This window comes from Nerophis lumbriciformis, linkage group LG21, assembly GCF_033978685.3.
Source record: "Nerophis lumbriciformis linkage group LG21, RoL_Nlum_v2.1, whole genome shotgun sequence".
Classification (NCBI taxonomy): Eukaryota; Metazoa; Chordata; class Actinopteri; order Syngnathiformes; family Syngnathidae; genus Nerophis; species Nerophis lumbriciformis.
In genome coordinates, this window is record NC_084568.2 from 34,654,702 (window position 1) to 34,671,110 (window position 16,409).

At 35.5% G+C, this 16,409-nt stretch overlaps 1 protein-coding gene across 1 annotated transcript in view; it reads right to left on the reverse strand.

The window, feature by feature from the left end:
* csmd2 (CUB and Sushi multiple domains 2) overlaps nucleotides 1-16,409 on the reverse strand; it is an 828,472-nt gene that overhangs the window by 194,407 nt on the left and 617,656 nt on the right. The window contains exons 40-41 of the mRNA XM_061982429.2: nucleotides 15,516-15,585; nucleotides 3,430-3,546 (exon numbers count right to left, since the gene is read on the reverse strand). Coding sequence (XP_061838413.2) covers nucleotides 3,430-3,546; nucleotides 15,516-15,585 — 187 coding nt within the window. The remainder of the gene's footprint in view (nucleotides 1-3,429; nucleotides 3,547-15,515; nucleotides 15,586-16,409) is intronic.

A 16,409-nucleotide genomic window follows, 5' to 3' on the forward strand; every position in this document is an offset into this window, starting at 1 on the left:
AAATATTTCTGTGTAAACAACTCATTTCACAACATACAGTCGTGGTCAAAAGTGTACATACACTTGTAAAGAACTTCATGTCATGGCTGTCTTGAGTTTCCAATCATTTCTACAATTCTTATTTTTTTGTGATGTAGTGATTGGAGCACATACTTGTTGGTCACAAAAAACATTCATGAAGTTTGCTTCTTTTATGGATTTATTATGGGTCTACTGAAAATGTGAGGGTCAAAAGTATACATACAGCAATGTTAATATTTGCTTACATGTCCCTTGGCAAGTTTACCTGCAATAAGGCGCTTTTGGTAGCCATCCACAAGCTTCTGCTTGAATTTTTCACCACAGAATTGGTGCAGTTCAGCTAAATGTGTTTCTGACATGGACTTGTTTCTTCAGCATTGTCCACACGTTTAAGTCAAGACTTTGGGAAGGCCATTCTAAAATCTTCATTCTAGCCTGATTTAGCCATTCCTTTACCACTTTTGACGTGTGTTTGGGGTCATTGTCCTGTTGGAACACCCAACTGCGCCCAAGACCCAACCTCCGGGCTGATGATTTTAGCTTGTCCTGAAGAATTTGGAGGTAATCCTCCTTTTTCATTGTCCCATTTACTCTCTGTAAAGCACCAGTTCCATTGGCAACAAAACAGGCCCAGAGCATAATACTACCACCACCATGCTTGACGGTAGGTATGGTATTCCTGGCATTAAAGGCCTCACTTTTTCTCCTCCAAACATATTGCTGGGTATTGGAGCCATACAGCTCCATTTTAGTTTCATCTGACCACAGAACTTTCCTCCAGAAGGTCTTACCTTTGTCCATGTGATGTCAGATGAAACAAAAATGTATCTGTTTGGCCACAATACCCAGCAATATGTTTGGAGGAGAAAAGGTGAGGCCTTTAATCCTAGGAACACCATCCCTACCGTCAAGCATGGTGGTGGTAGTATTATGCTCTGGGCCTGTTGGGCTGCCAATGAAACTGGTGTTTTACAGAGAGTAAATGGGACAATGACCCCAAACACACAGCAAAAGATGTAAAGAAATGGCTAAATCAGGCTAGAATGAAGGTTTTAAAATGGCCTTCCCAAAGTCCTGACTTAAATGGGAACATTATCACCAGACCTATGTAAGCGTCAATATATACCTTGATGTTGCAGAAAAAAAGACCATATATTTTTTTAACCGATTTCCGAACTCTAAATGGGTGAATTTTGACGAATTAAACGCCTTTCTATTATTCGCTCTCGTAGCGATGACGTCACAACGTGACGTCACATCAGGAAGCAATCCGCCATTTTCTCAAACACCGAGTCAAATCAGCTCTGTTATTTTCCGTTTTTTCGACTGTTTTCCGTACCTTGGAGACATCATGCCTCGTCGGTGTGTTGTCGGAGGGTGTAACAACACGAACAGGGACGGATTCAAGTTGCACCAGTGGCCCAAAGATGCCAAAGTGGCAAGAAATTGGACGTTTGTTCCGCACACTTTACCGACGAAAGCTATGCTACGACAGAGATGGCAAGAATGTGTGGATATCCTGCGACACTCAAAGCAGATGCATTTCCAACCATAAAGTCAAAGAAATCTGCCGCCAGACCCCCATTGAATCTGCCGGAGTGTGTGAGCAATTCAGGGACAAAGGACCTCGGTAGCACGGCAAGCAATGGCGGCAGTTTGTTCCCGCAGACGAGCGAGCTAAACCCCCTGGATGTCTTGGCTCACACCGTCCCTTATGCCACCGAAGATGATCAAGAGAAGATGATCGACCCTAGCTTCTCTGGCCTGCTGACATCAACTCCAGAACTGGACAGATCAGCTTTCAGGAAAAGAGTGCGGATGAGGGTATGTCTACAGAATATATTAATTGATGAAAATTGGGCTGTCTGCACTCTCAAAGTGCATGTTGTTGCCAAATGTATTTCATATGCTGTAAACCTAGTTCATAGTTGTTAGTTTCCTTTAATGCCAAACAAACACATACCAATCGTTGGTTGGAAGGCGATCGCCAAATTCGTCCTCGCTTTCTCCCGTGTCGCTGGCTGTCGTGTCGTTTTCGTCGGTTTCGCTTGCATACGGTTCAAACCGATATGGCTCAATAGCTTCAGTTTCTTCTTCAATTTCGTTTTCGCTACCTGCCTCCACACTACAACCATCCGTTTCAATACATGCGTAATCTGTTGAATCGCTTAAGCCGCTGAAATCCGAGTCTGAATCCGAGCTAATGTCGCTATAGCTTGCTGTTCTTTCCGCCATGTTTGTTTGTGTTGGCTTCACTATGTGACGTCACAGGAAAATGGACGGGTGTTTATAACGATGGTTAAAATCAGGCACTTTGAAGCTTTTTTTAGGGATATTGCGTGATGGGTAAAATTTTGAAAAAAACTTCGAAAAATAAAATAAGCCACTGGGAACTGATTTTTAATGGTTTTAATCCTTCTGAAATTGTGTTAATGTTCCCCTTTAAACGTGTGGACAATGCTGAAGAAACAAGTCCAACACATTTAGCTGAACTTTACCAATTTTGTCAAGAGAAGTGGTCAAAAATTCAAGCAGAAGCTTGTGGATGGCTACCAAAAGCGCCTTATTGCAGGTAAACTTGCCAAGGGACATGTAAGGAAATATTAACATTGCTGTATGTATACTTTTGACCCTCACATTTCCAGTAGAGCCATAATAAATTCATAAAAGAAGCAAACTTCATGAATGTTTTTTGTGACCAACAAGTATGTGCTCCAATCACTCTTTCACAAAAAAATAAGAGATGTAGAAATGATTGCAAACTCAAGACAGCCATGACATTATGTTCTTTACAAGTGTATGTACACTTTTGACCACGACTGTATATCTGTGGCTTATAGTCCGGTTCAGGTAATATATGGGAAAGTATTTTGTCTTTTAAAATGTAGTGAGTGCGGCTTACATGCCGGTGCGCCCTACAGTCTGGAAAATATGGTAAATGAAACCACTAACAAACCAGTTGCACAAAGCAACAGACTTCTGGCTCATCCATCCATCCGTTCATTCATTTTCTACAACAAAACCAAACTGCGTTATGATTTATGAAGCAGAAAAAGGCAGACACTCAGATACTGATCAACTCTGCCGCACGCAAATGGAAGTGCACGACTGGACCGCTGCCATTTGCAGTCAGACACATTTAGGAGGAAAAAAAAAAAAAGACCCAATTACTGGTTCTGCTCATCATCATTGTCTCGGGGCAATTAGGACAATGAATGTGCATATTACAGTAATGGCCTGTAAAAGGGCCCCCGTCGTATTGTGCTTTCCTTCATTTAGAAAGTGTGTTCATGAACGAAGCCGCCTGGTGAATTGTCGTATGAAGGCAGCGAGTGGAGAGGGAGAAAGGAAAAAAGTCCCCCTGGTTTCAAGTGCACACTCCTCAATTATTATTAAGAAGATTCTTACCATAACCAACTGGCAGGTAGACCCTCCATGTGCAGTCACTGTTGCTGGGGTAGTTGCCAGGGAAACCAGGGCTGAGTATCATGCCCTCCATCTCCTCCCGGATGCCTCCACACTGGGCTGGGGGAGAGTCCAAATAAAACGTACTTACACCTCCACTAAAGCAAAAAACATATTTAATTACTAGGGCTGCCAATCTTTGGGCACCGCACCATTCCATTAAATTCTGATTCAAAATCAATACATTTTTTAATTACATTTGGTGCCAGTTCTATGATTAACTCCATTCCTCCATAACATAGATAACAGCTCTGATAGAAAAAAAAAAAAAATGTTTTTTTTTAAAGTGGAATTCTACCCAAACACTTAATAAAGTCAAATACAAAAGAAGCATCCAACACTTCTCTTTTCTAAAATAAATCTGTACAGCAGATATAGATCATCGACAAAACCCAAAACCAGTGAAGTAACAAGTTAGATTTATTGGTCCCCGTTGGGGAAATTAATTTTCACTGCCGTACATTTAAACCAGGGGTGCTCACACTTTTTCTGCAGGCGAGCTACTTTTCAATTGATCAAGTCGTGGGGATCTACCTCATTCATATATATAATTTATATTTACTTATTTATGAAATATATATGTTTTTGTTAACAAGTTAAAGGTGTTTAATGATAATGCAAGCATGTTTAACACATAGTTAATATTGTTAATACATTAAAGGTGTTTAATGATAATACAAGTATGTTTAATACATATAGTTAATATTGTTAACAAGTTAAAGGTGTTTAAAGATAATGCAAGCATGTTTAACACATATAGTTAATATTGTTAACAACTTAAAGGTGGTTAAAGATAAAACAAGCATGTTTAACACATATAGTTAATATTGTTAACAACTTAAAGGTGGTTAAAGATAATACAAGCATGTTTAACACATATAGTTAATATTGTTAACAACTTAAAGGTGGTTAAAGAGAATACAAGCATGTTTAACACATATAGTTAATATTATTAACAAGTTAAAGGTGTTTAAAGATAATACAAGCATGTTTAACACATATAGTTAATATTGTTAACAAGTTAAAGGTGTTTAAAGATAATACAAGCATGTTTAACACATATAGTTAATATTGTTAACAAGTTAAAGGTGGTTAAAGATAATACAAGCATGTTTAACACATATAGTTAATATTATTAACAAGTTAAAGGTGTTTAAAGATAATACAAGCATGTTTAACACATATAGTTAATATTGTTAACAAGTTAAAGGTGTTTAAAGATAATACAAGCATGTTTAACACATATAGTTAATATTGTTAATAAGTTAAAGGTGGTTAAAGATAATACAAGCATGTTTAACACATATAGCTTCCTTTCTTTCATGAAGACAAGAATATAAGTTGGTGTATTACCTGATTCTGATGACTTGCATTGATTGGAATCAGACAGTAGTGATGATAACGTCCGCATTTTCGAATGGAGGAGAAAAAAAGTCCTCCTTTCTGTCCAATACCACATGAAAGTGGTTGGTTTTTGGCATCTTATTTGTCCAGCTTCCGTACTCCTTTGTATACACTTTACAAGAAATACATTGTCGGCAAACTCCGTAGCTTGTGCACGCCAGCTTTCTGAGACTCTTATTTTGGTAGCGCAGGCAGGATGAAGCAGAGCTTTTATCGTGCAACTGTGCAGTCAGTCTTTGGAGTTTTGACGACAGGTACGGCGCCAGAGTCTGTTGAAATAAAGTGTTTCTCGCCTTCCAGTCGGTAATTTTAATGAGCTGGCAGCAGCCAGCGTCATCTCAGAAGACCCCCAGGTGCCGTGAATGTCAATCAAGTGACGAAAGTGACGTCATAGTGAAGATTTATGATCGCTCATTTTTAGGACTATCTTTTTAATGCCTGGCTGGCGATCGACTGACACACCCTCCGAGATCGACCGGTAGATCGCGATCGACGTAATGAGCACCCCTGATTTAAACAATAGACATTACACATCACGAAACAAAAATAACAAAAATACATCATACATGACCAACACATTTACGGGCTTCTCAGACAGGTCGGCCGGGCTGTTAAGGGCGGCTATAGCTGCACGGATAAGGCTTTTCCGTTGTGTAAATCATAAATAAAAAGAGAATACAATGATTTGCAAATAATTTTCAACCTTTATTCAATTGAATAGACTGCAAAGACAAGATATTTAAAGTTTGTTTTGCAAATATTAGCTCATTTGGAATTTGATGCCTGCAACATATTTCAAAAAAAGCTGGCACGAGTGGCAAAAAAGACTGAGAAAGTTGAGGAATGCTCATCAAACACTTATTTGGAACATCCCACAGGTGGACAGGCTAATTGGGAACAGGTGGGTGCCATGATTGGGTATAAAAGCAGCTTCCGTGAAGTGCTCAGTCATTCACAAACAAGGATGGGGCGAGGGTCGCCACTTTGTCAACAAATGTGTGAGCAAATTGTCGAACAGTTTAAGAACAACATTTCTCAACCAGCTATTGCAAGGAATTTAGGGATTTCACCATCTAAGTTCTGTAATATCAAAATGTTTAGAAAATCTGGGGAAATCACTGCACGTAACATTGAATGCCCGTGACATTGGATCCCTTAGGTGGTACTGCATCAAAAAACCACATCAGTGTGTAAAGGATATCACCACATGGGCTCAGGAAGACTTCAGAAAACCACTGTCAGTAACTACAGTGTGTCGCTACATCTGTAAGTGCAAGTTAAAACTCTACTATGTCAAGCGTAAGTCATTTATCAACAACACCCGGAAACGCAGCCGGCTTCGCTGGGCCCGAGCTCATCTAAGATGGACTGATACAAAGTGGAAAAGTGTTCTGTGGTCTGACGAGTCCATATTTCAAATTGTTTTTGGAAACTGTGGACGTTGTGTCCTCCGGAACAAAGAGGAAAAGAATCATCCGGATTGTTCTAGGCGCAAAGTGTAAAAGCCAGCATGTGTGATGGTATGGGGGTGTATTAGTGCCCAAGACATGGGTAACTTACACATCTGTGAAGGCACCATTAATGCTGAAAGGTACATACAGGTTTTGGTGCAACATATGTTGCCATCCAAGCAACGTTACCATGGACGCCCCTGCTTATTTCAGCAAGACAATGCCAAGCCACGTGTTACAACAGCGTGGCTTCATAGTAAAAGAGTGCGGGTACTAGACTGGCCTGCCTGTAGTCCAGACCTGTCTCCCATTGAAAATGTGTGGCACATTATGAAGCCTAAAATAGCACAACGGAGACCCCCGGACTGTTGAACAACTTAAGCTGTACATCAAGCAAGAATGGGAAAGAATTCCACCTGAGAAGCTTCAAAAATGTGTCTCCTCAGTTCCCAAACGTTTACTGAGTGTTGTTAAAAGGAAAGGCCATGTAACACAGTGGTGAACATGCCCTTTCCCAACTACTTTGGCACGTGTTGCAGCCATGAAATTCTAAGTTAATTATTATTTGCAAAAAAAGTTAAGTTTGTCAGTGTGAACATGAAATATGTTGTCTTTGCAGTCTATTCAATTGAATATAAGTTGAAAATGATTTGCAAATCATTGTATTGTTTATTGTTTATTGAATGGATCCCCATTAGCTGATGCCAAGGCGACTGCTAGTCTTCCTGGGGTCCATATAGGAGCATACAAAATTAAAATACAAAGAATACATGCAATAACAGACATTATACAATGGAAAAATACAACATAAGATAAAAAGCTAGTTAAAACCAGTATTAAAAATTCACGTCATGTGGGCAGCTGCAATAGGTGTATCTTCAAAGCTGTCTTGAATGACAATTTACTTTGTGAGAGATTAATGTGAGATGGCAACCCATTCCAAAATGATGTACATCTATACATGACTGTATGTTTGAGGAGATTGGTCCTGGGAGCAGGAAGTGCCAAATAGCCATTGCTGGCATTCCTAGTGTCATGAATACAGGTAAAAGCCAGTAAATTTGAATATTTTGAAAAACTTGATTTATTTCAGTAATTGCATTCAAAAGGTGTAACTTGTACATTATATTTATTCATTGCACACAGACTGATGCATTCAAATGTTTATTTCATTTAATTTTGATGATTTGAAGTGGCAACAAATGAAAATCCAAAATTCCGTGTGTCACAAAATTAGAATATTACTTAAGGCTAATACAAAAAAGGGATTTTTAGAAATGTTGGCCAACTGAAAAGTATGAAAATGAAAGATATGAGCATGTACAATACTCAATACTGGGTTGGAGCTCCTTTTGCCTCAATTACTGCGTTAATGCGGCGTGGCATGGAGTCGATGAGTTTCTGGCACTGCTCAGGTGTTATGAGAGCCCAGGTTGCTCTGATAGTGGCCTTCAACTCTTCTGCGTTTTTGGGTCTGGCATTCTGCATCTTCCTTTTCACAATACCCCACAGATTTTCTATGGGGCTAAGGTCAGGGGAGTTGGCGGGCCAATTTAGAACAGAAATACCATGGTCCGTAAACCAGGCACGGGTAGATTTTGCGCTGTGTGCAGGCGCCAAGTCCTGTTGGAACTTGAAATCTCCATCTCCATAGAGCAGGTCAGCAGCAGGAAGCATGAAGTGCTCTAAAACTTGCTGGTAGACGGCTGCGTTGACCCTGGATCTCAGGAAACAGAGTGGACCGACACCAGCAGATGACATGGCACCCCAAACCATCATTGATGGTGGAAACTTTACACTAGACTTCAGGCAACGTGGATCCTGTGCCTCTCCTGTCTTCCTCCAGACTCTGGGACCTCGATTTCCAAAGGAAATGCAAAATTTGCATGGTTGGGTGATGGTTTGGGGTGCCATGTCATCTGCTGGTGTCGGTCCACTCTGTTTCCTGAGATCCAGGGTCAACGCAGCCGTCTACCAGCAAGTTTTAGAGCACTTCATGCTTCCTGCTGCTGACCTGCTCTATGGAGATGGAGATTTCAAGTTCCAACAGGACTTGGCGCCTGCACACAGCGCAAAATCTACCCGTGCCTGGTTTACGGACCATGGTATTTCTGTTCTAAATTGGCCCGCCAACTCCCCTGACCTTAGCCCCATAGAAAATCTGTGGGGTATTGTGAAAAGGAAGATGCAGAATGCCAGACCCAAAAACGCAGAAGAGTTGAAGGCCACTATCAGAGCAACCTGGGCTCTCATAACACCTGAGCAGTGCCAGAAACTCATCGACTCCATGCCACGCCGCATTAACGCAGTAATTGAGGCAAAAGGAGCTCCAACCAAGTATTGAATATTGTACATGCTCATATTTTTCATTTTCATACTTTTCAGTTGGCCAACATTTCTAAAAATCCCTTTTTTGTATTAGCCTTAAGTAATATTCTAATTTTGTGACACACGGAATTTTGGATTTTCATTTGTTGCCACTTCAAATCATCAAAATTAAATGGAATAAACATTTGAATGCATCAGTCTGTGTGCAATGAATAAATATAATGTACAAGTTACACCTTTTGAATGCAATTACTGAAATAAATCAAGTTTTTCAAAATATTCTAATTTACTGGCTTTTACCTGTATGTGTGTTAGTTGATTTTAAAAACTGTTTGTAAAAGTAATCTGGTGATTGATCTAAAATGATAGTTCTAAAGAACATAAGGAGACTACAATACATCTTTTGTTCAACAGACAACCAGGACAGGCGTGAATGCATAAATGAAATATTAGTGTGCAAAGAACATTTAAGTACCAGTCTAGCTGCCCTGTTCTGAACAAGTTGCAGTTTGTTCAGGTCAGACTTAGTCGTAGCGGACCATATTATAGGACAGTAATGAAGATGACAGAAAACCAAGGACTGTATGACTTGAGCCATTGTTGAAGATGTCAAGAAGGTGGAGCACTTCCTGACCATGGCTAAACCTCTTCCCATTTTTTTCATTGAAATACCATCAATATGATCGGACCATGACAGTTGACTGTCTAATAGCACACCAAGCAATTTTTCTTTTTTGACCTGCTCAATACGTATGTCTGACATTAAAATATGAAGCTGTGGGTCATCAACAAGCATATGCCTGGATCCAAAAATAATGCTTTTATTCTGTTTTTATTTACCATTTACACAACGTGACAACTTCACTGCTTTTGGGTTTTGAAGGTAACAGCTCTGATTAAAAAAAAAACAGGTTTTGTTTAATAAAATTCTACTCAAACATTGAATAAAGTCAAATACAAATAAGGCAACGAGAGAAGTATCCAACTCTTCTCTTTTCTAAAAAAATGTGTACAGCAGATATAGATCATCTACATCAACTATATGATTTGTCTGAGTGGCTGGACAGGACAAGTAAAAAAAAAAAAAAAAAAAAAAAAAAAAAAACATTTTGGATTTTTTTTTAATCAATTGAGAAACGTTACAAATAAAAATTGCGATGAATTCAAAAAATATTTTTTTTGACACCCCTATTAATTACCACTGTCAAAAAACATCGGAATTGAACTCTACAAGATGGCAGCAGCTGCATTTTAAGTACAATACGTGGTCAACGTTCAGCTGCTTTTCTTTACCTCCGTGTGCGCTTTAAAACGTTGATTGTGCTACTTGGGAAAACAAATAAATGTATAAATAAATCAAATACATCTTACAAAGAACTCAGAACTCAGCAGGAAAAGCAGTTTGCTCCTTACTGCTATTTCCTTTCCACTTTCTCATGTACTCCCCATCATACAAATTGCCGTGTTTTTCGGTATTTAAAAAAAAAAAAAAACAGCAATAAAAAATGCATTTTAAATATAGGAAATTTAAAAAATGTTCATTATTCAAAAATAATGCATCAAATTCAGTGTTATGAATTATTGACCTATTTCAGGCTTAAATGAACTAATATAAAGTATTCTACCTTGTAAATCAATTTGGAAAATATTGCAGATTATGTGTTTTTCCCCCCAAATAAACAATGTTTTTTTCCCCCACAAAAAACGCAATCAACATACTTTTATTTTTTAAATATTGCACATTTTATGTCTTTCCCACAACAAACAATCCGTTGTGTTTTTTTGTTTTTTTTTTAGCAAAAACAGCAATAACATAAAAATATATTTTAAAAATTATTTATTTTTATTTTTCATTACCCAAAAATAATAATGCATCAAAATCGGTGTAATGAATTATTGACCAACTAAAGGCTTGAATGAACTCATCTAAAGTACTTGGTAAATCAATTTAGAAAATATTGCAGATTATATGTTTTTCCTGCCAAATAAACAATTTGAGGCTTTTTTTCCACAAAAAAATGCAATGAACATACAAAAAAGTAAATAATATACTTTTAAAACAGGCATTGCTCCAAAGTAATAATGCATCAAAATCAGTGTTTTGAACTATTGAACTATTAAGGCTTTAATTTACTAATCTAAAATGTTCTACTTTGCAACTAAACTTTAAAAATATTGCATACTATATATTTTTCCCCACAATAATCTATTTTGTGGGGTTTTTCCACAATAAACAATGTTTTATATACGCGAAAATAATAATGCATCAAAATCAGCGTTGTTATCAATTATTTAGCATTTAACAATGTATTTGACAGGGACAGTGTACATTATTAGAATTAGCCATAAGGCTATTTTGCATCTGTTGTCCCTGGACCTATGATAAAAATGGTCAGCTTAAAAGCAATAATGATTAAACAACAAAAAATCATTAAAAAAAGTCCATCAGTGTGATGAGCTACAGTAGCAAATAAGACAATTATACACACTATCCTATCATTACATTTCAGTGTACATAGGAAATAATGTATTGATACAAAAAAGAAGTAAAAATGATTCAGTTAATGTGATTAAATACATGATACAAATAAAATTCAAACAATGTTATTAAATATTGAGTATTGTACTTTGCAACTCAATTTTGAAAATATCGCATATTTTATGATATTCCCTCAACAAACATTTTATTATACAAAAATCGCAATAAAAAAACACAAAAAAATCATAATACATGTGACAATTTCAAAACTGTTGTTAATCCAAAATAATAATGCATCGAAATCAATGTCATGAATTATTGACCTATTTAAGGTTTGAATTAACTCATCTTAAGTATTCTACTCCGTTACTCAATTTAGAAAACATTGCATATTTAGATTTTCCCTCAATAAACATTTTTTTTTAACAAAAAAACAATAAAAACAAACAAAACATTATTATTACTCCAAAATAATAATGCATCAAAATCAATGCTATAATGTATTGACCTTTTGAAGGCTTGAATGAACCCATCTAAAGTATTACACGTTGTTACTCAATTTTGAAAATATTACATATTTTATGTTTTTCCCTGAATAAACAATTTGTTAGTTTTTGGGTGTTTTTGTTTTTTTACGGGAAAAAAACGCAAAAAAACCGCAAAAAAAAAAAAAAAAAAAAAAAAATTTTCAAAACTGCCAATAATCCAAAATAATAATGCATCAAAATCAGTGTTATGAATTATTGACCTATTTTAGGCTTGACTGAACTCATCTCAAGTATTCTACTTTGTTACTCTATTTTGAAAATATTGCAGATTTTATGTTTTTCCCTCAAAAAACATTTTTTCACAAAAACAGAATAAAAACAAAATAAAAAAATATGACAGTTGCAAAACTGTTACTCTTCAAAAATAATAATGCATCAAAATCAGTGTCATTAATTATTTACCTACTTAAGGCTTGACTCTCAATTATTCTACTTTGTTACTCAATTTAGAAAAGATTGCATATTTACATTTTCCCTCAATAAACTTTTTTTTTTTTAAACAAAAATCACAATAAAAACAAACAAAGCATTATTATTACTCCAAAATAATAATGCATCAAAATCAATGCTATAATTTATCAACCTTTTTAAGGCTTGAATGAACTCATTTAAAATAGTCTACTTTGTTACTCAATTTTGAAAATTTTACATATTTTATGTTTTCCCTGAATAAACAATTTGTTTGTTTTTTGGGTGTTTTTTTTATTTTTAGGAAAAAAAACGCAAAAAACAAAAAAACAAACAAAAAAAAACATTTTCAAAACTGTCAATACTCCAAAATAATAATGCATCAAAATCAGTGTCATGAATTATTGACCTATGTAAGGCTTGAATTAACTCATCTTAAGTACTCTACTTTGTTACTCAATTTAGAAAATATTGCATATTTAGATTTTCCCTCAATACATTTTTTTTTGACAAAAAACAATAAAAACAAACAAACATTTTCAAAACTGTTATTACTCCAAAATAATAATGCATCAAAATCAATGTTGTGAAGTATTGACCTTTTTAAGGCTTGAATGAACCCATCTAAAGTATTCTACTTTGTTACTCAATTTTGAAAATATTACATATTTTACGTTTTTCCCTGAATAAACAATTTGTTTGTTTTTTGGGTGGGGTTTTTTTGGAGGAAAAAACGCAATAAAAATAAATAAAAACACATTTTCAAAACTGTCAATACTCCAAAATAATAATGCATCAAAATCATTGTCATGAATTATTGACCTATTTAAGGCTTGAATTAACTCATTCTACTTTGTTACTCAATTTTGAAAATATTGCAAATTTTATGTTTTTCCCTTAGTAAAAACGTTTTCACAAAAAACACAATAAAAACAAAATGTAAAAAAAAATGACATTTGCAAAACTGTTACTACTCCAAAAATAATGCATCAAAATCAGTGTCATGAATTATTGACCTATTTCAGGCTTGACTGAACTCATCTCAAGTATTCTACTTTGTTACTCAATTTTGAAAATATTGCATATGTTATGTTTTTCCCTGAATAAACAATGTGTTTGTTTTTTGGGTGGTTATTTTTTATTTTATTTTTTTTAGGAAAAAAACGCAAAAAAAATAAATAAAAAAACATTTTCAAAACTGTCAATACTCCAAAATAATAATGCATCAAAATGTTATGAATTATTGACCTATTTCAGGCTTGACTGAACTCATCTCAAGTATTCTACTTTGCAATTTTTAAATTTTTTAAAAATATTGCATATCTTATGTTTTTCCCTGAATAAACAATTTGTTTGTTTTTTGGGTGGGTTTTATTTTTGATTGTTTTTAGGAAAAAAACGCAATAAAAAAATAAAAAATAAATATTTTCAAAACTGTCAATACTCCAAAATAATAACGCATCAAAATCAGTGTCATGAATTATTGACCTATGTAAGGCTTGACTGAACCCATCTCAAGTATTCTACTTTGTTACTCAATTTAGAAAATATTGCAGATTTTGTTTATCCCTGAATAAATAATTAGTTTTATTTTTCATTTTTGTCTTTTTTTAGGAAAAAAAACGCAAAAAAAATAGTAAAAAACATTTTCAAAACTGTCAATACTCCAAAATAATAATGTATCAAAATCAGTGTTATGAATTATTGACCTATTTCAGGCTTGACTGAACTCATCTCAAGTATTCTACTTTGTTACTCAATTTAGAAAATATTGCAGATTTTGTTTTTCCCTGAATAAATAATTAGTTGGGTTTTTTTTTTGTCTTTTTTTAGGAAAAAAACGCAAAAAAAAATAGTAAAAAACATTTTCAAAACTGTCAATACTCCAAAATAATAATGTATCAAAATCAGTGTCATGAATTATTGACCTATGTAAGGCTTGACTGAACTCATCTCAAGTATTCTACTTTGTTACTCAATTTAGAAAATATTGCAGATTTTGTTTTTCCCTGAATAAATAATTAGTTTTTTTTGGTTTTGTTTTTTTGTCTTTTTTTAGGAAAAAAACGCAAAAAAAATAGTAAAAAACATTTTCAAAACTGTCAATACTCCAAAATAATAATGTATCAAAATCAGTGTTATGAATTATTGACCTATTTCAGGCTTGACTGAACTCATCTCAAGTATTCTACTTTGTTACTCAATTTAGAAAATATTGCAGATTTTATGTTTTTCCCTGAATAAATAATTTGTTTTTTTTTGTTTTTTGTTGTTTTTTTTAGGAAAAAAATGCAAAAAAATAATAAAAAACATTTTCAAAACTGTCAATACTCCAAAATAATAATGTATCAAAATCAGTGTTATGAATTATTGGCCTATTTCAGGCTTGACTGAACACATCTCAAGTATTCTACTTTGCAATTTAATTTTTTTTTTTAAATATTGCATATATTATGTTTTTCTCCAGAATAAACAATTTGTTGTGTTTTGTTTTTAACAAAAACAGCAATAAACTTTTTTTTTTTTAATTTCTTTTTTTTTTTTAAGTAGAAACATATGACATTTTCAGAAATATGGATGTGTAAAAAACTTTTAAAAAATCAAAAAGATTATATGCCGTATGGTTACTTATAACACTTCTTTCAGCATGTCCGTCTGACACCTGTGTACACCTGTAGCGTACACCTACTGGATGTTAAGTAGACCTAAAGGTTCATCTAGTGGCACATTTATGTCAGCCTTCCCACTTTCATTTTAAACCATTTCCTCGACTGAAATCCGAGATGAGGATTCCAAACAGTCGGAAATAAAAGTGATGATGCTATCACCAAAGATGAAAAGGGTGAGAACTCCTGAAGTGGAGAAAAAAAAGAGATAAAAGGAGACTAAACTGTTAAAAGCATCAGCTGACTCCAGCAGAAAACAGTGGGAGGTCCTGCAAGGCGGGTGTGAGGGAATAAGAAAAGCGAGGGGGAAGAAATAGATGAGAAAAACAGCCCACTTAACACAAAAAGAGAAAAGGCAGCTGATGTATTTTTTCTCTCAGGGATAAATAATGGGCTGGCTCCTCATCCTCTACTTCTGAAGGCTCGCAGCATAATGAACCTGCGACACTTCAACCAATCACGGGCTCAGAAGGAGCCTGTTTGTCAAAGTGCTCCCGCGGGATCCATTAGGCCAAAAAACAGCCAAAGACGTGCACTCCACCTTTTGAACCGCCACAAGAGGCAACTTGTTCTTGTTGCACTTGGAAGGGAGGACAAAAAGCCCACCATGATCAAGACCACCAGCCCTGAAAGCCAGATCGCGGCCCCGTCGTGCTTCAGATAGTCGTCTGGGGACCCCAGCGAGACAAAGGACCACCCCCAGGGAAAGATGTCAGACGGTTAAGAACAGGGAAGAAAACCTTACCGATGCAGAGAGGCGGCGGGTAGTTCCATCGTCGGACAGTTCCGGGCATGCAGGTGATGTGTGAGCTCCCCTTGGAGACAGCAGAGCAGAAGATACCACAAATAAGACAAAGTGTAGCCAGCATTATATATTATATTATATTATATTATATTATACAAAACCGGTGAAGTTGGCACGTTGTGTAAATGGTTCCAATTGGTTACCATTGATTAGTTTTAGCACAAAACAGGCATCAATTTAAATTCAAGTTGTTCAACATCAGTAGTGTATTGACTAGCCAGGGAGTAGTCTTTGCCATTAAGCTGCAAGTCTTATGGTGAGCCCTATAAAGTGTTAATACTGTAAGTATTGAATTTATTACCCATGGTGATTAGTTTTAGTACAAAACAAGCATCAAATTAAACTCAAGTTGTTCAACGTCAGTAGTGTATTGACTAGCCAGGGAGTAGTCTTTGCCATTAAGCTGCAAGTCTTATGGTGAGCCCTATAAAGTGTTAATACTGTAAGTATTGAATTTATTACCCATGGTGATTAGTTTTAGTACAAAACAAGCATCAAATTAAACTCAAGTTGTTCAACGTCAGTAGTGTATAGGCTAGCCAGGGAGTACTCTTTGCCATTGAGCTGCAAGTCTTATGTTGAGCCCTATAAAGTGTCAATACTGTAAGTATTGAATTAATTACACTCAGTGATTAGTTTTAGTACAAAACAAGCATCAAATTAAACTCAAGTTGTTCAACGTCAGTAGTGTATAGGCTAGCCAGGGAGTAGTATTTGCCATTAAGCTGCAAGTCTTATGTTGAGCCCTATAAAGTGTTAATACTGTAAGTATTGAACTTATGGTGAGCCCTATAAAGTGTTAATACTGTAAGTATTGAATTTATTACCCATGGT